Source organism: Oryza glaberrima, chromosome 11 (genome assembly GCF_000147395.1).
Source record: "Oryza glaberrima chromosome 11, OglaRS2, whole genome shotgun sequence".
NCBI lineage: Eukaryota > Viridiplantae > Streptophyta > Magnoliopsida > Poales > Poaceae > Oryza > Oryza glaberrima.
Genome location: NC_068336.1, coordinates 20361520 through 20387449, shown reverse-complemented (window position 1 = coordinate 20387449; position 25930 = coordinate 20361520). Strand labels below are relative to the sequence as shown.

General features: G+C 43.4%; 1 protein-coding gene and 1 pseudogene across 3 annotated transcripts; one reads left to right on the top strand and one right to left on the bottom strand.

Moving 5' to 3' along the window:
* Positions 1 to 1687: 1687 nt before the first annotated feature.
* LOC127755792 (uncharacterized) lies at positions 1688 to 15912 on the bottom strand (annotated as a pseudogene).
* LOC127754049 (uncharacterized) lies at positions 10269 to 24497 on the top strand. 3 transcript variants are annotated; one of them, XM_052279502.1, is made up of 2 exons: positions 10269 to 10286; positions 21987 to 24497. In XM_052279502.1, exon 2 carries the CDS (start codon positions 22782 to 22784, stop codon positions 24327 to 24329), a length of 1548 nt encoding a protein of 515 aa, XP_052135462.1. In that variant the 5' UTR covers positions 10269 to 10286; positions 21987 to 22781; the 3' UTR covers positions 24330 to 24497. The 3 variants fall into 3 exon arrangements, with proteins under 3 accessions (XP_052135462.1, XP_052135460.1, XP_052135461.1); XM_052279500.1 differs by lacking the exon at positions 10269 to 10286 and adding an exon at positions 21269 to 21892; XM_052279501.1 differs by lacking the exon at positions 10269 to 10286 and adding an exon at positions 21269 to 21905.
* The last annotated feature ends 1433 nt before the right edge of the window (positions 24498 to 25930 follow it).

Here is a 25930-nt window from a genome sequence, read left to right as displayed (position 1 = left end):
GTGCGGTCCACTTAAGACAACCGCACGGGATAATCCTTTTATCCCGTGCGGTTGTCTTATATCCCGTGCGCGGTTGTCTTAAGTGGACCACACGGGATAATCGATTATCCCGTGCGGCCCACGTTAGGCGACCGCTTGCGATGGTGGGGGAGCTTTATAAGCCCGAGCCCAACCGTTGCAATGGCATGCCGGCGATTTCTCTCTCCTAAACCTCCACAAATTACGGGGGAAGGTTTTCGACCTCAAATCTTTGATTGGGTTCCATATAAAAGGTGTAGAGCTTGTTATCCTCCTTCATAAATTTTTTTATTTATAAATATGTCGTTTCACTTTTTTCCTTCAATATAACAAAGGATGGAGCTGGCGATCTAGTTCACCGCCGGGCAACTCCCTACCACGGCGTACGCCACTTCACACAATGCATGTGTCCTCGCGCTTAAACTGCACACCTTATCTGGCCGCCGACCGTGAACTCCCATCGCCACGACTTCACTATCAGGAATCTCCCCACCGCAAACCTCTACCCCGCACCCAAACCGCACGCCCACCCCATCACCGTATGCAGCCTCGATGAACTGGTTCCCACTCGCTGAGGAAGAAACAAGAGAAGGGTTTTGATCGACAGAGAAAGAAGGGGGCGGCTAATTTGCGCTCGTGCAGTAGCAACGTTGCTGGCACGTGCCAGCTGGCAACCCCTCCCCCCATGAGGCGATTTTTATTTTCGTTTTTTTCACAATTTTTTTATTTCTTTTTTCTTTTTTATTTTTTATTTTTTTAATATGTAGCACACGTGTTTTTAAATGTTTTGTGTTGAAAGTTTTTAAATCTTAAATTTTAAAATCTTAACTTAATTTTTTTTTAAATCTAGACTTGAAAGTTTTCAAATATGAGTAGAAAGTTTTTAAATCTCGAGTTGAATGTTTTTAAATATAAGTTGAAAGTTTTCAAATCTCAAGTTAACAGTTTTCAAATCTAAGTTAAAAAATTTTCAAATCTGAGTTGAAAGTTTTCAAAATTTCTCTTGCAAATTTAAATTTCGAGTTGAAAATTTTCAAAGTTTGAGTAGAAAGATTTCAATATTTGACTTCAAAGTTTAAATCTTAAGTTTTTTAAACCTAACTTGAAAGTTTTCAGTCTATTAAAAGAAATCTAAAAAAGGAAAAATCTTATCTTAGTTAGCGCAATTATCTAAAACTAATTTAGTCGGTTAGATTTAACTGCTCCTGAAATGCGAGTTGCCAGCGCGCACGCGCGCAGTAGCTTTTCGGGAGAAAGAACGATGAGGCAAATCGTTGAAGCGATTAGAAAATTCAAACAACGATTTCAAAATGCAACGGTTCTGCCGTCGGTGGCATCGTGGTAGCGGCAGGACGAATTTGAAGGCTGCGCCCCACGGGCCTCATCGTCATCGGTAAGCAAGGTGGGACTAAAAATGTGCAGTACAGTGGCTGCACAATTATAACAAACAGACAGGTTCATAAATCTGCTCGCCACAACCACGAGATTTCACCGGGAAAGCGTGCTCGGAGCTGGAAAGGGGGAAGTAAAGGAAGTTGGAACTGAGCAGTAGTAACACAACATGTGTAATCTAAGATACAGAAACAGCCCTTGCAGGCACAAGAGATGATCAATTGTGTTTGTAAACAGAACGGCAAAAAAAAAAAAAAAATCAAAAACTAGCATCCAGCTAGCTTCTTCCAAACCGGACACGAGTGTTGCTGGCAAATCTCGACGACGAAAAGCTATGCTTCCTTGCGTTTGGTGAGTGGCTGCGTTCGTTTCTCCAACAAGAAATGAAATTTTGGATACTCATGACACGCTTTTCAAATTGCTAAACGGTACGTTTCATGCGAAAACTTTCTATATGAAAGTTGCTCTAAAATATCAGATTAATCGATTTTTCAAATTTATAATAATTAAAATATAATTAATCATATGTCACCTCGTTTTGCGTGAAACACTTGATCTTAATCTTCATCTTAAGTTGCGCTCGACGTTTCCGCTTACTTGATCACTGAGGAGTAGAGTAGTCACCGCCATAGGAAAACTGATGGTTACTGTATTGCTTTTTAGGGGTAGATGGAGAAGCCCACACATTGGGTTTGTACTTCTTTATGGCTGGTCATCTGCATCGTCTGCAATCCAACCATCCCTAGCTTTGGATTTAAAATGAGATGAGTTCCTTCTTTCCTCAAATAAGGGGATTTTCCTTTTACTTGTCTTGTGAGCATCATAAGGAGCTGACTGTTTAGATCCAAAGTTTTTCTTCAAACTTCTAACTTTTCCATCACATCGTTTCAATTTCAACCAAACTTCTAATTTTGACGTGAACTAAACACAGCCCTAGTGCCAAAATCTTTCTTGCCTTTGCCTTTTTTCCGACTATGGCTGTGTTTAGATTGGCCTAAAGTTTGAAATTTGGTTGAAATTGGAGACGATGTGACTGAAAAGTTGTGTGTGTACGAAAGATTTGATGTGATAGAAAGTTAGAAGTTTGGGAAAAAACTTTGGAACTAAATACTGCCTATGTGCGGATGATTCACCGTTCATACGATCAGACTGCAAATTAAAAAGGAACCAGGATGTGCACAGGATAAATAACCCAAGCAGCTCTTATCACTATCAGTAGACAATATATTAATAAGATGCTTCTAACAACCTTGGTGTTCTTTGTGCATCCACGTGCGAAGTAGCTTTCCTCGCCACATTTGTAACACAAAGTTGGAGTTGCCGCGGTACTAGCTTCCCTACGTACGTTGCTTGGCACATCCCTGTATCAGAAGACATTGATCAGCTGCTGTGAGAAGTAACATATAGAAACAAGGAAGCCATAATAAGTTAATAACCACTAAACTTACCAAACCAGTATGGCCAGGTTGGGCAGAATTATAACAACTTCTTTTGGACAGATATCAGAGAAGTCGGCGCAACATAGATGACCTTTCTGATTACGTACACACATAGCATTTTAATTCCTGCACGAAACCTGCTATACGTATGACCGAGCCATCCGACTCGTGTCTGACTATGTCATATCTACTAATTACTGAGCTTGTTTCTTATCATATGGACCCAAACAAGCAGCATCTATGCCTATATATACACTAGTCGGAATGGGGCGAAGCTAGAGCAAGATGGAGGGGGGTGCCACTTGTTTAATTTACTCTGCTTTTTATCAAGTTTAAGCTAATGTCAGTGCCTAAATTTATATTCAGGTATAGGTACAATTTTTTATTGAACGGGTTCCTAGCCGTCCCCCCCCCCCCCCTCCCCCAAATACTCTAGCTCCGCCCTTGTCGGATGTAAGTTGTACATATCAGTCGGATGCATAGCAATTTTCTTCCTGCACAGACCAACAAAGTAGATGTTGAGGGGGAAAATAAGTTTGGATAATACTATGACTTCAATTAATGCAATCTCGCTGCTACAGGACTTTTGTGTTACATAAGAGAATGATTTGCGTTATATTGCATGTTAATTAAGTGGACAAAACATGTGGATTCAGGGATTCGACTAACACAGAAGTATAAGGAAGGGGCTTAATGTAAAATTAACCTTGGCTCACAAAATCTAACCAAGCTTGTGAATAGAACATAAAGCTGGATCAACGAAAATGACAAAACCACAATTCATTCATAGGTGTATTCTGAAGCAGCACAGTTTGCATTAGCTGTAGGATTTAGATTGTAACCACTGCATATTAAAAGTGAGAGATGGTTTTAAAGATATGTTGAGTTAGATTTTTTTTTTCCTTAGGCAAGTATCCCTCCATGAGAAAACAATACTGACCTTAACATCATCGCGTGGATAATCATTGGCATATCCAAACATATCAGGACCCTGATTCTCCACATCGTACATAAAATGTAGACTGTTGATAGTATTCCTATTGTGCTTTTCATGGCAGTCTTTCGCAATATGACCTCCTTTTTTGCAGATGAAACAGTCTTGACCCTACAAAAATGATTAACAAATGTTTGATTCCTGAAATTGGCAGGGGCAAGTAAATACACAAATTTTGACAATTTGACCCTTTGAAAAAAAACTAATTTTACAAATGAACCACCCCTAAAACTTATTTCAAAAATGACCTTTTTTTTCAACGCCAAATCATGTGGCGCTGAATTTAAACACCTCAGCGCCACTTCAGCTGGCGCTGAATGCCGTGCCATGGCGGATGGGAGGCTAAGTCAGCATGCCAACGTACATTCAGCGCTATGCTATTTGGCACTGAGATGTCTATGTTCAGCGCTACACGATTTGGTGTTAAGCAAAAGGGTTAGTTTTGAAATAAGTTTTGGCGGTTGTTCATTTGTAAAAAATAGTTTTTTGCAAAGGGTCAAATTGTCAAAATTTGTGAAGTAAATATGTGTGATTAATGAACTGGAATTCTAGAACCTATCTAAACAAGGCAAGCATGTTAACTTATGAGTTGAAATAACAAATGCAGCAACATCATGTAATTAATGGAGAACTAAATAAGATGATCTTGTCAAGGGCATGAGCATGCATACCCAAGTCACCAAGCAATAATGCCTTGGAGCTACCCACAAACAAAACAAGGCCTCTTCCGCTTTGAATTGCGTCCAAACAACCCACAAACAAAACAAGGCCTCTTTCGCTTTTCCATTGGACAGTTCACAGCTACATGACCCTCCTCACCACAATTAAAGCATGTTTCCAATAAAGTTTCACCAGGATCAAAGTATCTTGGTATGCGCTGGATCATGAGGAAAAGCAACATAAGTTTACTCCCTCCATCCCAAAATATAAGGCTCAACTGCTTTTTTCTCATATATCATAATATAAGGTATGCATGAATAGATACATTAATTAGCATTTCTTGGTCCTATAAGATTGATTTGTTTTAAATCTTCTATCATCAAACCTCCCAATCACATTGCTTGCATGCATTAAGGTGATCCAATCAAGAAAGTGAATAAATGTTTTCTTGGTCTTTGTATTATGAGTGGTTATGTCTTCTGTTTTGGGATAGAGGGAGTATTGTCTTGTGCCACATGTGCATATACAAGGAAATTCACTTGGTACTTAGAAGAAGCTTCCGTAAAACAATACTATCAGATAAAGGGACATCAGGCCCATCTTCAGTGAGCACTGATTCTGCTGTGCCAGTTTGCGCCTCCTGGGTCCTAGCAACTTGAGACGGAAATAACAAATCCGCACATTAGTAACTCAAAACATATTAACGTTAGTAATTCATTCCCAACAAAGAAACATCCAATACATTGCTCACTCACAAACATACAATCAGTTCTCTATATGCAAGGTTTCCATACCATTAATACATTCACAAATACTCATTCAATACGCGTATACTTTCTAAGAGGAAGCAACATAAAACATTATTTTCACTTGAAGTCTACAGAATCGAAAGACACTTTCAATAAATAAAGTCTTAGACATTTTACATAAACCGATATCAATCAGTATACGCATTTGCTCCCCTTACTAACAATCACTACGGCTGCATTGGCAGAGAGGTGGTAGATATGAACTCCAAGATCGAACAGAATAGTTAGGCCCTGTTTAGTTCGTGAAATGAAATTTTTGGGTGTCACATCGAACGTTTGACCCACTGCTAGAAAGGGTTTTTAGTCCCTATTTGTAACCCCCTTTTATCCCAGGTAACAAACCGGGATTATCAATCCGGGACTGAAGATCTTTAGCCCAACCGGGACTAAAGAACATTTTTTTTCTTTTTATTTCCATTGTTTTTATTCTGTTTGCACTCAACCACAATCTCAGTCACACACAAATCTCCCCACAAATCATACAAAATCATCCACATACACAAATCATATACAAAAATCATCTACATACACAATCATCCACAATACATGCCCATCGAAAATCCACAAATCAATCACAAAATCATCTTCAAATCAACAAAAAAAAATCGACAAATCATTCATTACAAATCAATTCACAGAAAAAAAATATACAAATCAACTCCACAGCCGAATCAACCTAGAGTCGTCGCCGGCTACAGCCCGGCCGGCTCGCTCCGGATCGAGCCGCCGCCCGGCTGCCTCCCCTCCCGGTTCCGGCGGAGGGGAGGCCGCCACTGCCCTCGCGCCCATTGTTGGGTTTAGTTCCACATCGGTAATTGATGATGGGGGAGCATGACTTAAAAGATGGCGGCGGTCCTCACCCCTATCAGACTAGTCTTTTGGGTTGTGTAGGCGCTGGACCTAAAGTTGTGGCTCCGGTTGGGCTGGTGTGGAGCAGGCCCAATGTGACCTGGGTGGCCCACGGTTGGTGGACCGGGCTGTGCACTCTAACAAGTGGTATTAGAGCCCAAGGTTTGGAACCTAGAACAATTTCCATGGGTCACGTGGTGGGGAGGTCAGGTAACAAGACTTCGGGGTCACATGGGTTGATGTGACGGGGGAAATTGTTAGGCCTAAGGCCCAGGTAACAAGTCTTCGGGGTAATATGGGTTGATGTGACTTTCGGGGTCACATGGGTTGATGTGATGGAATTTCAATGTGGGTCACGTGGTGGGGAGGTTAGGTAACAAGATTTCGGGGTCACATGGGTTGATGTGACAGGGGAGATTGTTAGGCCAAAGGCCCAGGTAACAAGTCTTCGGGGTAATATGGGTTGATGTGACATTCGGGGTCAGATGGGTTGATGTGATGGGAGAGATTGTTAGGCCTGAGGCCCAGGTAACACGTCTTCGGGGTAATATGGGTTGATGTGATGGGGGAGATTGTTGGGCCCGATGTGTGATAGGGTAGATTGTTGGGTTTAGTCCCACATCGGTAATTGATCGATGATGAGGGAATACGACATAAAAGGTGGGGGCGGTCCTCACCCATTAGACTAGTCTTTTGGGTTGTGTAGGCTCAAGACCTAAAGTTATGGCTCCGATTGGGCTGGTGGTGGAGTAGGCCCAATGTGACCTGGGTGGCCCACAGTTGGTGGGCCGGGTTGCGCACTCTAACACGCGCCGCCCCCGCACTACCGGCGCCGCTGCTCAGCCGCCTACCGTGCGGCCGGGCGCGCTCCCCGCCGCCAGCCCACCTCTCTTCCAAATCAGGCGGAGGGGAGGCCACCGTCGCCCTCGCGTGGGCCACCGCCACGCGAGGCCTCGGCAGCCCAGCCGCCTACCGCGCGGCCAGCTCGCTCCGCCGCCTGCGGGCCGGAGGCGCAGGAGAGGGAGGAGCGGAATCAGGCGGAGGGAAGGCCACCGCCGCGCGGCTGGCTCGCTTCGCCACCGCATGCCGCCTGGGGGCCGGAGGCGCAGGAGAGGGAGGAGGAGATGGGGGTGAGTGGTGAGGGAGAGGAGAGAAGGAGAAAGAGATTGAAGAGGAAGAGGCGGCCGGGTTGTGCGCTCGGGGCCGATTTTTATTCCCAATTGTTTAACACCCAAGACTACAAATAGATCTTTAGTAGTGAATGGTCTGACATCGCCTGCCATGTTTTGAATCGGGACTAAAAACCAATCGGGACTAAAGATAAAAAACAGTACCCCTGGTCTTTTGAACGGGACTAGTGTAGTTTTTGGCCAACCTAGCAAAGATGGTTTCTCCCGTAGTGACCGGATGTCGGAAGGGGTTTTCAGATACAAATAAAAAAACTAATTTCATAACTCGTCTGGAAACTACGAGATGAATTTATTAAACCAAATTAATCCGTCATTAGCACATATGGGTTACTGTAGCACTTAAGGCTAATCATGGACTAATTATGCTCAAAAGATTCGTCTCGCGATTTCCATGTAAACCGTACAATTAGTTTTTCTTTTTATCCATATTTAAGGCTCTATGCATGTGTCTAAAGATTTGATGTGACGTTTTTAGAAAAAAAAATTTAGGAACTAAGGGAGTGTTTAGATCTAGGGGTGTTAAGTTTTTGGCGTGTCACATCGGGTATTATATAGGGTATTGTATGTGGTGTTCGGGCACTAATAAAAAAACTAATTACAGAATCCGTTAGTAAACCGTGAGAAAATTTTATTAAGCCTAATTAAGCCGTCATTAGCAAATGTTTACTGTAGCACCACATTATCAAATCATGGTGCAATTAGGCTAAAAAGATTTATCTCGCAAATTAGACGCAATATGTGCAGTTACTTATTTTTTAACCTATATTTAATACTTTATGGAGGTGTTTAAACGTTCGACGTGACAGGGTAAAAACTTTTGGGTGGGATATGCCTAAACAAGGCCTAATAGTCAGTTCAAGCACAGCTCACAATCCAACTCAAAACTAATGTCAAAATAAAAAGAATCCAACTTAATTCTGGCGTGGGATGGTGAACTAAATGCAGAGATAGAGCACGAGCGATAGACTACCTCTGATTTCTACTTCTCTAAAATAACGCACCCATAATATAAGGGATAATTTTTTAAAAAAATTAATGATAGCAACAATAAAATATCCCTATTAAAAGAGATTTGGTTATGGGGAGTGGGTAGTTGGGGTTAAAATAGATAGAAAATTGATAAGTACTACACAAAAATCTCTTATATTGTTTCTAAAAAAAGTTCTTATATTATGGGATAATTAGAAGGGATAAAATCCTTATATTATGAGATGAAGGAAGTATTATACGGTGGCTGATGAAGGAGGTGGCCGATGAATATGGTGGCTGATGGCGTAGTTTGTGATCGTGCCCGATGGCGATGGTCTCATGACATAACATGCATGCGCGCCGCGGCGCCAGGCGAGTCCACGGCTGGCGCGTCGTCGAAGGTGCTGCTCGATCGCCGGCCATCCTGCACTGAGACCTCTTCAACGGCGGCGGCGGGGGAACGCGTGCGTGGGCATGGAGCACGCGCACGTCGAGGACACCCGAGCGCAACGCCACGCCACGCCACCCCCGTGTGGTGCAGTACGCGGCGGCGCGGGGTGTCGCTTAGCCTCGGCACGCAGGCGACGCCGCCGACAAGGCCAGCTCGAACCCGCAAGAGCAGGAGAGCAATTCTGCCCCCGAGCTCTCGCCGTCGGAGATGAAGGATCTCCGGAACAAGGTCACAGCGCTCATGGCCATGCTCCATCGATCAGGTAATGCCTCTCTATCCGTCTAGCTTCGCTTGCGATTAAGAAGAACGTGGAGGTTGTTGCGTTTTGGCGCCGCAGGTTTGATCGGAGGTGATCGTCATGTCGTCGTTCGACGCGGTGGCCGGCGGCACCGCGGCGAAACCGTACACGGCGCTGGCGCTGCAGACGAGCTCAGCCTCGACGATGAACTAGCTGGACGCGTTTCCGACATCGAGGCCGAACGACGTGGTGCACCGTGCGCCGCGACTGGCTACGGACCGTGGCAGCCAGCCAGGGCGATGAGGCACTCGCTGCACCTGCGCGGCGCAAAGGCATGCTGCTCGATCGCCGGGCGGCCATCCTGCACCGAGACGTCTTCAGAGGCGGCGGGGGAACGGCGAGGATACGCGAGCGCCACGCCATGCCATTACGCCGTGTCGTTTCGTCAGAGGTTGCTGCTGCCGTCGCCGGCCTGGATGAGGCAGCGGAGGCGGAGACGTGCACCATAAGACAAGACTGGTCCCCACATTACTGGTGGGCCCGGACCGGCAACCCAACCAGATTCTGCCACCTCCGCTTCCATCTCTTCTAGAAGCCGACGGTTATTTATATTTTATACCCTCTGCTCTTTGCTTCATTCTCGCCTTCCCTCGCCTGAGCCCCAACCTCAATCCCTCCGGCGACCGGAGCTCACTCCAACCCCAGCCCCGCCGCCGCCGGCAAGAGGGCGGCGCTCTGCTGCGACGTGCAGAGTCCAGCCGCCGACAACACGGACGCGCGCTCCGGGAGGGCAGGGAGGCAAGGCAAGACCGCAAGAGGCCAAGAACCCTCTCAAGAATCAAGAACACGCGGCGCGACATCGATCTGCTCATGGCGACGCCACCGCCACCACCTGTTCGTCCCGGCGAGGGAGCTGCAGCCAGCGCGCTCACCTCCCTCAGCTCCTGGCTGGCCTGGGTCAAAGTGTCAAACGCGGCGCCTACGAGTGGCTCGCCTCGGCGGCGCTCCGGCTCAGCTCGTGGTGAGGAGGTGGCGCCTCTGCGTCAACCGCCGCCAAGGCAAGGCCTTTGGATATGCGACAGCAGCGCTACCACGACGATGATGTCGCATCCTTCTTTTCGATTTCTTTCGGTGTCCGGAAGAGAAGTCGCGTGGATCCGTGTGAAGACAGCGTCAAGATCAAGCACTTGTCCTTTAAGGCAGCAAACGCCTAGTGCAAGAAAAATTACACCATCTGCCTCCAATGATTCCTGGAAAACTTTGGGAGCAAGTCCCCGGTTCGTCCGATAGAGATTCAGAATGACGATGTAATCTTCTTTTTCTTTTCTTTTCTATTAAATTTGTCGAAGCTGTCAGAAACATCAAACAAAACGGATCTTCTTTTTCTTCTTTTAAAACGTCAAACAAAACGAAACCGAGGTAATATAACACACACAGTATGTGGTTGAAGGGGAAGATTGTCACAAGGAAAACGGCGAGGAGATTTTGATCAAGCACTGTGAAGTTGTTGTCCTCTCTTTGAGAGGGAAGGGACTTGCTGTTGCTGGCATGCGTCTCTTGGGTTGCAAGACAGGAATAATTCATCGTAGTCTGCTAGCTTCAGTAGGATTTAGCTTCAATAGTTCATCGAGGCTCGTCGGCATGCTACATTCTCCCTCGAATTTTCCAGAATCTGTCATGTATTTCTGAAATTTCGATGCCCCAAGAGGCTTTCTCAAAATTTGGCCGCTCGAAGCTAGCCTCCGCCACCACCGCCGACGGCGGCGGCGACGAATCGCGACCACGCTTCCGTCTTCTGTCTTCACAAGATGGAATCGTATTCCGTTTGATTCAGAGTCCTATTCCGATCCAGAGTTTAGATGGAACTAGGTTTTGGAAATCGTTCTAACAAAATAAACTGAAATTAGAGTAAGGTGTATTCTATTTTTAATTGGGTGTTCATTGTATCTCTTTTTACAATAAACTAGGAAGATAGCCCGCGCAATGCGCGGGCATGCATGTGTATTACTTTGCTAAAAACCGGCTTGACAAATTAATTTCAAACTAAAAGTAAGATTTTTTTTCATTCTTTTTAATTTAATGTCCATCGGCTCGCTCTTTTCTTATGAAATATTAAGAATTTATTGATGAATATATTTTGTGTGTATCAAGCTATCCTTCCCTGTAATTCATATGCATATAATTTGTTGCATATTTGCATGTAAATCAATAAAAACGAAGAAAATATACATATCTTAGACAACATCTGTCTATGATATGTTGCACCCATATGATATTTTTCTAAAAAGACAATCAACATGAGTCATCAAATGTAAATTTATTAGGAAAAATATAACTTTTAAACATGAAAGTCCATCAATTATGCAATGCTATTAGCAGCTTATATACCTGCAAGAGTAAAAAACCATGACGCTACTGCGAAGGATTGGAATTTAAGATATCACATATTTATCATTGTCTTTTGTCTTTTAGTATGTGCCAAAGCAAATATAAATAAAGTAAATAAAAAGAATATTGTTGGGACATAAAATCTAAACATAACCTCTCACGTGTTATTGTTTTTACAATGTGGATTTTTCATTGATATCATAGATTAAATATTTTCTATAAAATTATAGTTAGCTGTTATAGTTTATTTACTCTCCAAACTGATCATTTTTTCAATTTTTTTCAGCTAGCTTGCAGTGGGCATGAATTAGTGCCTACCATCTTTTTGCTTCTTTGTGTTACATAATTAGGCATTTTTATGTTCGTGGTAATTTATTATGTGTACTACAATCATGGGTGAGGCTAACGTGCGGGTGATCGCTGGGTGTACTACAATCAAATAGCTATCGCATAAGGTAATATTTGTTCCAGCTTCGTCCATGGTTATATACATGTAGATAGAAATTAATTATGTGGCTAGCAAGCTATTAGATGTATAATTAATAGCAAATAAGTTTGACGCATATTTACAGTTGTTCATAGTAGCTCTTACATATTCATCTTATGACTTTGATTATCCGTTGATCCCCAATTTACTGATCACCATGACTCACATGAAAAAAAATATGTACTACTTAGGGTTTAGGACAGGTGAAATTGATGAATTATCAGATTTATGCGATAGCTATTTGAGGGTATAAACAAATGAATTGACTTCTAAAAAGTTAAAATGTTGTTTAAAAAAGACATCATTTAGAAACTTGGAAAGCGTGCAGACGAAAATCCAAACTATGGAATCGGGGAAAAAAAAGAGGGCATTAAACTCCATTATAACACCCTTGTCTTAGTAAGAGTTATATTGATATTAGTTAATATTGTGCTCGCATTTATAACATAATGATTTATTTCACTTGTACGAACAAATTGTTCAAAATCCAAATACGAAATAACAAAATACATTATAATTACTCTATAATCAACTCTCAGTTTCAACTTAAACAGAGCTAAGTGTTGGAAAAAAACCGAATCCATGGTGCCTAATTCTTGTCTCGCTGCATCACACCTTTAATTTTCTTTTTATGTTATTAGCAAAATTAATCATATATGATTTGATATGTGGCAAAGCTGTAGCGCTGCAGCGATCGTGATCACCTTAGAAGCCTTAGACACGACACTTTGTCATACGTGCGAAAGGCAAAGGTGCAGACGGGCATTGTACAACAGGCCAAAAGGAGAACTTCGGACGTTTTATTTATTAGCAAACAATAGATCTGATAATTTAAATAATGGGTCCACCGGTTCTAGTGTAAGTGTTAATTAGTTAATATAGATTTTAAATTGTTAATTTAATGGGTACACAATATAATGGTATAGACATTATTTTGAAACAGTGCATTATTTGAGAATAATAATCCACTGTGATAAAAAATAGATCCGATGATTTAAATAATGGGTCTATCAGTTTAAGTAAAGATATAAATTAGTTAATATAGATTTTAAATTTAAAATAATTAATTTAAATTAGTTTGTGTAAACTCTATTTTAAAATAGTGCATAATTTGAAAATAATAGTACAAACACCGATTTAAGTGGAAATTATTTTACATTATTAGTTTAATGGGTAACATATAGTGTGTAAATTTTATTTTCAAAAATTGTAGAGCTAATTTAGTTAGCTGTGAGTTCTATGATGGTAGACTCTTTGTTTGTGAAATTATGATTATTTAAAAGAAATATATCCATTATATATTAAAAAAGAAGAAAAAAGGAAAAAAAAAGGGAAGGAAGCATACGTACCATACACGTCTGCCTACATATGTGCGGGAGAAGGAGGAAAGTATATGTGTGAGAGAAGGAGGAGAGGTGGGACCCCATAGTATTTGGTTTGTTTTAGATTAATTTTATCTAACGGTGTATAATATTGGACCCACCGATTTAAGTGAAAATTAAGGGTAGATGTTTTGCTTTTTTCTTAGAATTTCTAGGATTTTCTCTAATTTATTAAAGCGCCATGTGGTGGCGTGAGAGCGTTTGTAGGAAGTTTAATGGACTTTTTGTATATAACTAGGAAGGAAGCCCTCGCAAATGCGTGGGCAACTTATTTATAAAAGATTGCTAAAAGAAGTCATACTTCACGATATTAATTATAAGAACCACTTATTTATTATTTATAAAAATAATGCTGAAGAAATCCTATCTCACCATATTAATTAATTATAAGGACCATAGATCACCTTATATATAATTATATAAAAATAAATGTCTAGACCATAAATTTTGATATACCAAATGACAATAGTATCTTTCATATTCAAACAGAAATAACTTTGTCCCGGATATATGTACACTTGCATGTTAGTACTATTTACTATCATTGTCTTATAAGTTAGGTACCTTTTTATTAAATGGAATTACATCCATACCAAGAAAATAAACTTATTATGTCATTAATACAACAAAAAGATCATCTCTACTTCATATCAAATTGTTCATGTCTCACTTGTGTTTAAATATATGCATAAATATTTTGAAATATTATTCCTACCAATTCATGGGATAAAACCATTAAATTAGATCTAAATGCCCTGAAGCTGACTGTAGCCACCAAGGCTCTTCCCTTATGCCTTGAAACATGTGTCCCGTATCGGCATAGCCGTTCTCCTCAAGATTAGTGTGGAGCACAATTTTAACATCTAATTCACTATCAGCTAAAGAATCACATCGCTAAGTAGGCCAGTTGAACTTTATTGCGAATAGTAGCCTCTCATTGGGGTCACCTCAACTTAGTCATATGCATGCCCCCGCCATAAGTATAGTAGCATAGCAAACTATGTTATCAATGCTTGGCGCCCTTCAGGGAATGACACATAGATAAGATGAAAGTGATAAATAAAAATTTAAAAGTTTTGAGTCCATTTATGGAATAGAGTTGACACTTGTTTATGGTGTTAATTGGTCTACTAAATTTTAGTGGTACAGATATAATTTTCTCTTCTGAAAATATGCAGAGTTGAACATTCGATACTACTTCAAATAATCTAATAGCTTCAGTGGTGAGAAACACGTGGAAAAATATTTGCTCGAGTAGTAATCGTTCACGAACATATGAGGTAATATGAATTTTGATATTTTTGTTTCTTCGTATTATTGATCTAATTCATCTATGCATGTTCATGGGGTAATATATGATGGAACAATATATGCTATCAAGTTTATTTGTGCTAATTGTTAATGCTTTGTATAATAAACGCTTGTCGATGCCATCGAGTTGGGCACAGGCTCCGTTCAGCCATGAGATGTATCCGGCCGCCGACTCCTCGGGATCTCCGCGGACCACTCGAAGTTCTCTACAAACCCTGGCCATAGATGTGCAGCAACTCTTCAAGTACGAGTTAAACCACACCTCGTGACCTCGGAGCTTTTCCACAGCTTGCTCTTTCTTCACTGCCAGCATGGTTCTCTCGAGTTCCGCCACTTCAAACTTCATCTTCCAGTATTGGATACGACGATCTTGACCAGCAAAGGCACCCTCGAGATCTGCTTAATGTGATAACCACTAAGTCAAGCTGCACACCTCTTTCGAGAACACGGTTGACCTAGTCGGGAGGGCATCAAGGGATGAATGGACTACTAACCTGAGCAAGTCGTCATCATCCCTGTCTCTGTATCAAGGGTCTGGTCCACAATCTCAGGCGACACGTGTGGTTCAAACTCAAGTACTGGAATTATCGCCAGTAACTCGGGCTGCCCGCGCTACTGGACGTCCTCGTCATCAGCATCTCTACAAAGGACAAAAGTTCCCGAGGTCAACATACAAAAGTAAACTAGAATGATAATTGCACGCACGAAGGCGGTTAGAATTCAAGTTTTACACAGCGTGTCTTGGAAGTACAAGAAGTCCTACTCTTCAAATAGGGGGAGAACAGACTCCCCCAGATCACCGACTTCTTCCATCACCTCCTTACGCGTGTCGCTGGCCACCCCCTGATCCAAGATCTCGCGCAGATCGAGTTCAGGACGCGACAGCTTTACACACGCGAGGACATGACACGCCCCGGTGTAGATCCCGTTCGACGTCTCCTCCGCGATCCTGGCTTCATGCTTGGAGGGGATCTTCCCCATCGTCGTCGCCAGTTCCGCAAGGGAGGAGGTCAGCGAGAACTCGTCGGGATTCACCGGGATGGTAGACTTGATGCCGCACTCCCCGGCGAGCTGGTGCAGGCCAGTGTAGGTGAACCACAACGAACCCTGGATTTCCAACAGGTTGTTCCCGAGTTCCGACATGCGGTCCTCGAGCCCCTTCCGTTGTCGCTCGTTGTCGGCCACCAATTCCCTCATCTTTGTGAGGTCTTCACGGGCTTCAGCCAACTCGCGCACCAACCAGTCAGCACGCGCATTCGCCAGCGCTGCTTCCGACCTCGCCTCTGCAATCTCGCGGCCGATGCCGCGAGCACCAGCTTCGAGGAGGCGCCCCATTTCGACTTGAAGCTCCTCCTAGGTGAGGACGGCAGCTGGCGGACCATGACCTGCCGCGGGATCGCTGACTGGGCTGCTAGGCGTCGCCTCCCGGCTCCCGGCTGCGAGCGCGACATCCGTCGAGGCCGCGGCAGGCGACGAGCTAGAAGTCCCTTCGGACTTGGCTTGCGCAGCCTTTGCCCGCGCCTCCCTACGGGACGACCACGGGTCAGACAACGCTTGAATAGAATCACGGAAATCTAAAAGTTCATCTACTTACTTCTCGCCAATCGTCACAATACGTTGTCGTCGTGGAGGCGGGGGAGACAATCAATGCGAAGTAAGGCAAAATCCTTCTGGCTGCACGATCTGACGACAGGATAAATTACCGAGGGGGTCGACGCCTTGTGACGATGTCCGCTTACAGAGGAGAACTTCCTCCCCTTTGTCGGAACATTGCCACCGCTAGTGGTGGCAGCAGCAGCATCAGACGCCTCCTTGGCGACCTTCTCTTTCATAGACGCCACCACCTGATGGTCCGCGAGCGGCCCGATGATGTCAGTCAGAGGAAGGGCCTACGCTTAATCAAGTCATAAGGTGATCTCGAAAGGAAAATGCGGGATGCCTATCGAGTACACTTACGTTGATAGCATCATTGCGTTCGGCTGCCCCTTTATCACAAAGGGGCACGGGGATGTCACTCGTCGTTGTCAGACCACTGATCATCACTTGGCCGACGTGGCGCTCCACGGTTTCGCTGTTCAAACCTGTGAATCGAGAACCAAACTTCGATAAAGCAAGAGGAACGCGAATGTACACATGTCAACAAAAATGCGAGAAAGATACCCCGAGGAGAAACCCAGGTCGCGTCCTCCGGTCCGGAATAGTTAAAGGCTGGATGGGCCCGAGCCTGGAGCGGCTGGATCCGCCTACCAACGAAGTCTGCAACGACTTCATACACCGACAAGCCTCGTACTTGGAGATCGTTGATGATGTCGATAAACGACTAAAGAGAGGGGGTCAAGGGGGGCTTTGCGGTCGAAGACGAAATCTTGTCAGGTTGTTCTTTGGGAACAACGAAGACAGGGTCCGAATCTTTGATCTCAAGATAGAACCACCTATTCCGCCATTTGCTGCGAGAAGAAGGGCACTGGAAGGGGATATAACGCGACTTCAGGCCATCCCCAAGTCGGAACCCGATGCAACCAGATACCCTGTTGGACTCCATCCAACGCAGCTCATAGTAGAAGCGAAAGAGATCAAGAAAATGCTCTACACCAATGTAGGCCTCGCAAAGATGAGCAAAGATGCTAAGAAAGGCGATAGAATTGGGGTTCAAATGAAGAAGAGAAAGACCATAGAAATTCAAAACTAGGAGAAGGAATTCGGAAGGCGGAGGGAGAAAACCGCAGAGAATATAGTCTTCGATCGCAACCATGCGACCTAAGACGGGCTGGGAATTAGTACCTCCTGCTTCCCTCTCCATGGTTCCACGACCGGGAAGGGCGCCGTCTTCCTGAAGCTTCTTCAGCGACGCACTGGTGGAAGATGATTTGCCGAGGTCCATCGTTAATCGAAGATCGCCGGAGAAAGGGCCTAGGTTGATGAACTAGGGTTTCTTGTGGCGGCGAAGAAGGCGAAGAGCGCTTACAGGCGGAATATTTTCTGCACGGTGGGCGGACTTCAAAATGGATCCCCAACATTCCTTTAAATAGGCGCACTAACGACGGTGCGAATTCCAAGGAACAGAGAGAGATGCCCGCCGGAAATTTCTGGGTCCGTTACGCGCGGCGGTTTTTTGGACTTCAGTTTAAAATTCGCTCATGACCGTTGGGCTTCAAATGGCGTGCTCGACTATGGCCTGTCTCCACGGTCCTCGCACCAGGAACGACAACAGTCTCGACACCCGAAGTCGCGAATGGTTACACGAGTTCATTTTAAGCAGAAGTCGGGGGCTACTATCAGGGCTAAGGGTTAGGCATACCCTTTACCCTTCAATATACGTTACATATCGGTATGGTATACCCACGCGCATACGGATACTTCCTACGTACTCTAAGGAAATCCTTCACAGAATCTATGGATGGGAAGAATCCTACTCGGACAAGATTGGGTCGTTAATGTATCGTACAGGGTCTGATATCTCCGAGTTCTACTTGGAGACCTCTAGGTCTGCGATATAAAAGGGACCCCCCGGGGAGGACCTAAGGCATCAAATCTCAGAGCCAACACAACCCACACAGCCTACGAAGCCGGAGCCTGCAAGGAGCCAAGCCATCGAGATCTAGTCGAACCAACTCGACTACGATCTCGCCGGATCCGACAAGTTCCATTGTTCCCTTTGTAACCTGTGTTTTCCACCATATAACCCCACATCAACTGGATTAGGGCTATTACCTATCAAGGGGCCTGAACCAGTATAATTCTCATCTTTTGTTTGATTGATGTCGTACTACGTAGATCCTTGTACCAACGTACCCCAATACCCTCTATATCCGGTCTACGGGTATCACCCGTCAACAATTACTACTAGCTTACCACACTAGTAATTCTTTTACCAATATTATAAATATTGTTTAGATTTCGTGATCTGTGAGTAAAATAATTACTACCTTCCTCTCGATATAGCCCATGATCTCGTAGCCACCATGTAGGAATATGTTTACTGATGTGTTCAATACACAGTATAAGAGTAAACAAAAGACATTCCGTGGTCTGCGAGTAAAACAGTTACCACTTTCCTCTCGATATAGCCATGATCTCGTAGCCACCGTGTAGTAATATATTTACTAATGTGTTCAATATACAATATAAGAGTAAAAATTGGTACTAAGAATATTGTTGATCTATATCACAAAATAGTCGTATGAATGAAAAAATTACAGGCTCAATCACACACAAGAGATAAAAATACTCACAGGTGAATCAAATTAGAAAAGAAAAAAAAAAGAAGATTTAGTCAAAAATCCATCTAGTGGCTTTGCTGGATCTTGCCATAAGGATGAAGAGGATTGTCTGTGTCTTGTGACTGGTAGTGGAGATGGCAACCAGGTAGCGAGCAGTAGTCGATTATGAAATCATGGAAGGATGTAGCGGTATGGTCTAGAGATGAGCTCGACGTTGCGCACTAGTAGCCATCCATCATCTAGTAAGCATGAAAAAATGCAAAAAACATTCTCCTTCATGTCAATGGAGATGACGAGCAAAAGAAAAATAGCAAACAATTTCCATCACCGGCGGACTCTACCCTATCCTCTGCAGCCAGCCACATGGAGCACGATGTGCAAATGTACGAATTGTGCAGCCCATCAATTGAGATCAGGTAATATTGGAGATTGCACGTTAATTTGATTCACAAAAAAAAATTAGGGCTTCATGCACGAAGTTGAAGGAGAGTATGCAGATGCAAATTAGAGTGTCATTTCCTTACTTGCTTGTTCTATCAATATCGCTGACGTGGAGCAGCTGTTGGTTGTTGCTATTGGTCCAGGTGAATACCTCCTTCTTGGTTAAGGTGCTGCCCAGCGTCTGGCAGCGAGGCCCGAAGCAGTGCCGTCGCCTCAACCACCACCGACCACCGCCATCAACCGCCACGGTGTCATCGTCCTCCTCCATGGTGTATCACTGATCTGTGGACGGGGATGGTGGATCGATTCAGATCTGAAAAAAGAAAAAAAATGAAGTGGGGTTGAGAGTGGTTGGTTTGGTATGGGAAAAATAGAATATATACCGAAAGCAGAGAAGTTGTTTTTATCGAAGTAAATCATTTACTCCGATAATGGTGGGAGCACGATATGGGACGTGGTGTGGGATCGGAAGCAGGGAAGTTGTTTTTATTATTGAAGTAAATCGTACGATAGGAGTAAATTGTTTACTCCGACAACGGTAGAAGTGGGATGACGGGACGTGGGGTGGGGCGGGCCTGGGCTGATGTATGTTTAGCGCTCGAATATACTCCTAATAGTAGTTATGTAATATTGGACACACTAATTTAAATGAATATTAAGGGTTAGATATTTTGTTTTTTTAGAATTTTCTATAATTTATTAGAGCATCACATGGCAGCCTAAGAGCGTTTGTAAGGATGCCACGTGACAACTTAAGAGAGTTTATAGGAAGTTTAATGGACAGTTAGTATTAATAATTGGTCTAATTTTGATGAATATGATGGTGTGAACCGAGCAATCAATTGTATAATAAAATATATTCTTATACATTAATAGGTATATAGTCATTCAGAACTTATTTATTTAGGCAAAATTTGCTACAGGACACTCAAAGATTGTGGTCTTTGCTATGAGACACCCGAAGATCGTGTATTTGCTCATGGACACTGTAAAAAAGTGGTAATTAGCTGCTAGACACTTCTTCCATTATTTTATTATTTTCAATGAAAACAGGGAGAGAAACTTTGGTTAAAGACAAGTTTGCCCATGGGCCCACTTGTCTATCTCTCTTTCTCTGTTCTTCTTCCTCTCTTTCTATGATCTTCTTCGACAGCAACACGACGCTTTTTATCGCCCTCGGCGCGCCCAACAGCAGCAACACAGCGGCTGGCTTCTCGTTCACACCGATGCGTCGCATCCCCTCGGTGCCGACGTTCTACGTCGTGACGCTCACCGGCATCAACTACCGCAGCACGCGTCGCCGGTCTTCGACGCGTCGAGCCGCTTCATGCCGAGGTCGGCGCTGTACACGGTCCCGAAGCTCCCCTTGCCGATGGAGTACGCATCGTTGAAGTGCTCCGTCGCCGCCAGGATGTCGCCGCCGCCATTGAGCTCCCGCCGCTCGCCGACGTCTCCGCCTTCTCTACCGGGACTAGTGTAGTTTTTGGTCAACCAAGCAAAGATGGTTTCTCCAGTAGTGACCGGATGTCGGAAGGGGTTTTCGGACATGAATGAAAAAACTAATTTCAAACTCGTCTAGAAACCATGAAACAGATTTATTAAATCTAATTAATCCGTCATTAGCACATATGGGTTACTATAGCACTTAGGGCTAATCAAACCGCGAGAATCCGTTAGTAAATTGCGAGACGAATTTATTAAGCCTAATTAATTCGTCATTAGCAAATATTTACTGTAGCACCACATTGTCAAATCATGGAGCAATTAGGCTAAAAATATTCGTTTCATAAATTAGTCGCAATCTGTGCAATTAATTATTTTTTAAGCCTATATATAATACCTATGTAGGTGTTCAAACGTTCTATCTAACAGGCGAAAAGTTTTGGGGTGGGATGCCTAAACAAGGCCTAATATTCGGTTCAAGCACAGCTCACAATCCAACTCAATTCTGGCATGGGAAGGTGAACTAAATAAAGAGATAAGTAGAGCACGAGTGATAAGTAGAAAGGCCCACGCGTACCTCGTCCTTGTCGGGCGGCGCCCACTTCCGCTGCTTCCTCTTCTCCTTGCGCCGCTTCTTCTTCTCCTTCTCCTTGCGCCGCTTCCTGCTGACGGGATCCGCCTCGCCGAGCTCCACCACGGCATCCTCGTCGATCTCGTCCCCGGACGAGAAGGCGTCGGCCGCGAACCCGGCGCCGCCGCGCCGTTCGCCATGAGCAGCTGCGTCTGCACCTCGATCCGTTGATGGGGAACCCCACGCCACCCACAGACGCGATCTGCTTCACCGGCGGCGGCGGCGGCGGCTCAGCTCGTGGTGGGGAGGTGACGCCTCTGCGTCAACCTCCACCAAGGCCCATGACGAGGAGGCCATCAAGTAGCCCTCCGGGAAGGAGGGGATCAAGAAGCCGCTGCGGACCAAGCACAGCAATGGCGACTTCCCCGTGGATATGCGGTAGCAGCGCCGCCTCGACGACCACGACCTTGTGCTGTCGCATCCTTCTTTTCGATCTTCTTGGGTGTCCCGAAGAGAAGTCATGTGTAAAGACAGCCTCAAGATCAAGCACATGTCTTTCAAGGAAGCAAACGCCAAATGCAAGAAGAATCATACCATCTGTCTCCAATGCTTCCTGGAGAACTTTGGGAGCAAGTCCCCGGTTCGTCTGATTCGTAATGACGATGCTTCTTCCGCTTTCTTCTCTTTTGCTTCATCTTCTTTTTCTCATGCTTCATCTTTTCTCTTCCTCGCAGATGCGGTTGCATTTTGATCGACACCTTAGTTCTTCCTCTTTTTTCTCTTTTACTTTATCTTTTTTTTTTCTCATGCTTATCTTTTCTTCGTCATCTTCTTTTTCTCATGCTGGGGGAGTATCATGCAACCACAGGATGTTTTGTTCGTGCGAGGAACGAAGGAGACCTCGGTCTTCACACCTATTGTCATGATCAGCGGTCAGCGCTGACCTTTTGATTTGCTTTTCCGCTCGAGACATTTAATTTTTTTCGTTCAGATCATTGGAAACTGAATAAAAATACGGTGGCGACGAACGCGACCACGCTTCCGTCTTCCGTCTTCACGAGATGGAATCGTATTCCGTTTGAGTCAGAGTCCTATTCCGATCCAGAGTTTAGATGGAATTCTGTTCTGACGCAAGCACTGATGTTTGGTCGGATTCCCTCCTGCTCGGATTGGGGAGCTATAAATATAGGGGGATCAGGTCACGTTGCTTCCAAGATTGCGAGTTTCTCTTCAGAAATCACAACAGAACTAGTTCTTCCAGGATTGCAAGAGCCAAGAGCCAGGGTTTTACTGTACAAACTCTGAACTCTGAAGATTTGCCAACTTTTGCAAGTCCGATTCTGATCCAGAGTTTACACGGAAATCTGCCCATGTTCTCATTTAACCACTGAAGTTGGTGAGATTTCCTCGTCCTGCTCGGGTTGGGGAGCTATAAATTCAGAGCGATCAGGTCACATTGGAGTCTTTTCTTCAGAAATCATTCCAGGATAGCAAGACATCCAAGAGCCAGGTTCTTTTTAACAGGCAATATGGGCTGTACAATCTCCAAAGTTTTCCCAAGTTTTGCAGAGAAATTCTTGAAAGAAGCCAAGGCAGGAAATTCACCGGAGCTGCCGCAGGATGTGCTGATGGAGATCTTTGCCCTCCTGGAGGTCCCTGACCTCGTTCGTGCTGGCTCGGTGTGCTCCTCATGGCGCGCTTCGTATATCAGTCTATGCAAACTTGGAGGCTACAGGCAGGCTCAGACGCCATGCCTGCTCTACACCTCTGAATCTGCTGGTGAGAATGTGGCATGCCTCTACAGCCTCGCGGAGAAGAGGGCATACAAGTTAACCATGCCAGATCCACCTATCCGTAGCAGGTATATAATCGGGTCCTCTCATGGTTGGATCATCACGGCAGACGAGAGATCTGAGCTGCATCTCGTTAACCCCATCACAGGTGACCAGATCAACTTGCCTACGGTCACCACCATTAAGCCGGTAAAGCCTGTCTACGATGACGCCGGCGTTGTTCACAAGTACGAGTACCCATGTCATGTTGGTGGTCAGCACAATTGGGCTGAACCCTCAACATATTCTCTTAGGTTGCTTCGGAAATACATATTTAAAAAGGCATTTCTGTCATCTGATCCATCCATGGGGGACTACTTTGTAGCGCTCATCCATTATCCGCTAGCGCAACTTTCATTTGCAAGAGCAGGGAGTGATAAATGGACTTGGCTGCCTCCTCACACTGATTTCATGGATTGTTTGTTTGAGGATGGCTTGCTTTATGCACTCAATTCAGCAGGAGAAGTCCATGCGTTTGATCTCAGTGCCCCTACGGTAACTCAAAAGGTGGTTCTGGAGGATGTAAAGGCATACATCGAGGAGAACATGTACTTTGCTCGAGCTCCCTCTGGTGATTTGTTGCAAATTTGGAGGTCATTGGCCACAAATCGCGACGATTATTACGTGGATCAGACAGATGGAGATGATTCAGAACATGGATCAGACCATGAGAATTGGATTGACGATTATGTGGATCAGACGTATGGAGATGTTCTACAATTTGAGTTAGACAAGTACGAGGATGATTTGGAATATGCATCAGAACATGAGAATTGGAGGGCTGGAGATGGTTTGAAGCCTGAGTCAGAACATGAGAATTGGAGGGCTGGAGATGGTTTGAAGCCTGAGTCAGACGAGGATGAGGATGATTTGGAGCCCGAGCCAAACACTGATTCACTTGTGGTAAATACCAACATGATTAAAGTATTTAAAGTGGATTTTTCTGCAAAAATGCTTGTGGACATAAACAGCTTAGGTAACAGTGTGTTGTTTCTTGGGTATAATCAAACTCTTTGTCTAAATGCTGATGTATATCCACAGTTGAAGCCAAATCATATCTACTTTACAGAAGATGATAGCTTATATCTATTTAGGTGTAAGAAGAACCGCCGCGATACTGGAGTCCTCAACTTGGAAAATGATACCATCGAGCCGATAGTATCTCCGGAGCTTTGGTCCAACTGGCCAGTCCCTATATGGCTTATACCGAACCCCAGGAAGATGATTTCAGCATCACACAATTAGGGAGAAGATGTTTTCCTTCATCCAACCTCTTATCTGTGGCTCTGATTGTTAGTTATGAGAAAGATATTTAGTAGTAATGTGTAATAAAAGGATATATGGGAAAAATAAATTTATGTATGTCGTATGCGCTACTAATGATAACATTCTAAACTGAAGTTTTTTTTAGCAAATTACCACTAAACTGAAGATTGTTATATGCTAAATGTTAGGAATTCATGATATACCATAGCAAGTTTAAATTGACATTTTTTAATTCCTATATGGAATTAACTTATATATTGCTAAGGCCACAACATGATTATTTCACTGTTAGGATTCCTTGGTATAGCCAATGTGTGCTTAGTATGATCAATATGATATTCGATTGGTCACGCGACTTCATATATCACATATATAATTTAGATGTTATGATCATCTTAAGATTATTTATTTATCTCTTAAAATATCATTTATTGATAAAAGATCAATATCAAATTGTATAGGTAAATAGATCTTATATACATGCTTAGAGAAAAATAATTAAGTAGATGGAAAGTCATTAGATGTTTAACGGAATATAAGTACTGGGCCTACCAGTTTTATGAAAATTTAAGGTGGGATATTTTGATTTTTAGTGAGAAATTTTAGAATTTTCTTTTATTTAGTGGAGCCCTCAATATGGATGTGGGTCCAGAATGTAAATTTTTGTTAGTAAAATATAGTCAATATGTATTAAATTATTGATCTCACATAAAAAATATGGTAATTCAAACAAATCATAAGGGGCATAGGGATAGCTGGCTAAACCTAATATGTGGAGGTTCAATTGTGGTCTTTTCTTCAAGGTAAAAAAAATCATGGTCTTTTCTTTGTCCATAAAGATAATTTTAATTTTAATTGTTATAGAGATAGAAAAAGTAGAGAAAAGTAATGCCGCACACCGCACAGGAATAGGGATGGAGGGAAAGTTGGGATGTCTTTTTTAAAAAAATTGATCTATCTAATGATCTGAAATAATGTGTTGATGTTTAAGTTAAAACTAATGGTCGGATGTTTTATTTTTTTCAGATTTATTAGGATTTTCTGTAATTTAAGCGAGATTAGTAGCAGCTTTGTAAAGTATTTATGTACTTTAATGTCCTAATTGTTTGGGATTTTTTTAAAAAAATAAATCTAATAACAAACGTAAAATAATGTATCCATCGATTTAAGTAGAAACCAATGGTTGAATGTTTCTCTAATTTAAGAGTGCCACACAACGGTTAGAAACATTTATAGTATGTTTAATGGACATATGATGTCTATTTGTGAGTCTTTTTTCTATAAAGATAATTTTAAGTTTAATTGTGATTAGGATGAAAAAAAAAAGAGAAAGGAACAGAGGTAGCGTACAATACGTGTGTGCTGCACGGAGGTGCGGACGTTTATAGGTTTTGGTTTTTTTTAAAGATACATCTAACATTCTAAAATAATCGGTTCACCGATTTAAAGAAAAATCGATGACCAGATTTCTCAATTTTATTAGAATACCACGTGGCGGCTTGGGAGTATTTTTAGGCGGCCACATGACGGCTTGGGAGCGTTTGTAGGAGGTTTAATGGACTTTTAGTATATAATAGAAA

What these genes read in the sequence shown, in the direction of transcription:
- LOC127754049 (XM_052279502.1), top strand. Translation starts at nt 22,782, where the DNA reads ATGGGCTGTACAATCTCCAAAGTTTTCCCAAGTTTTGCAGAGAAATTC.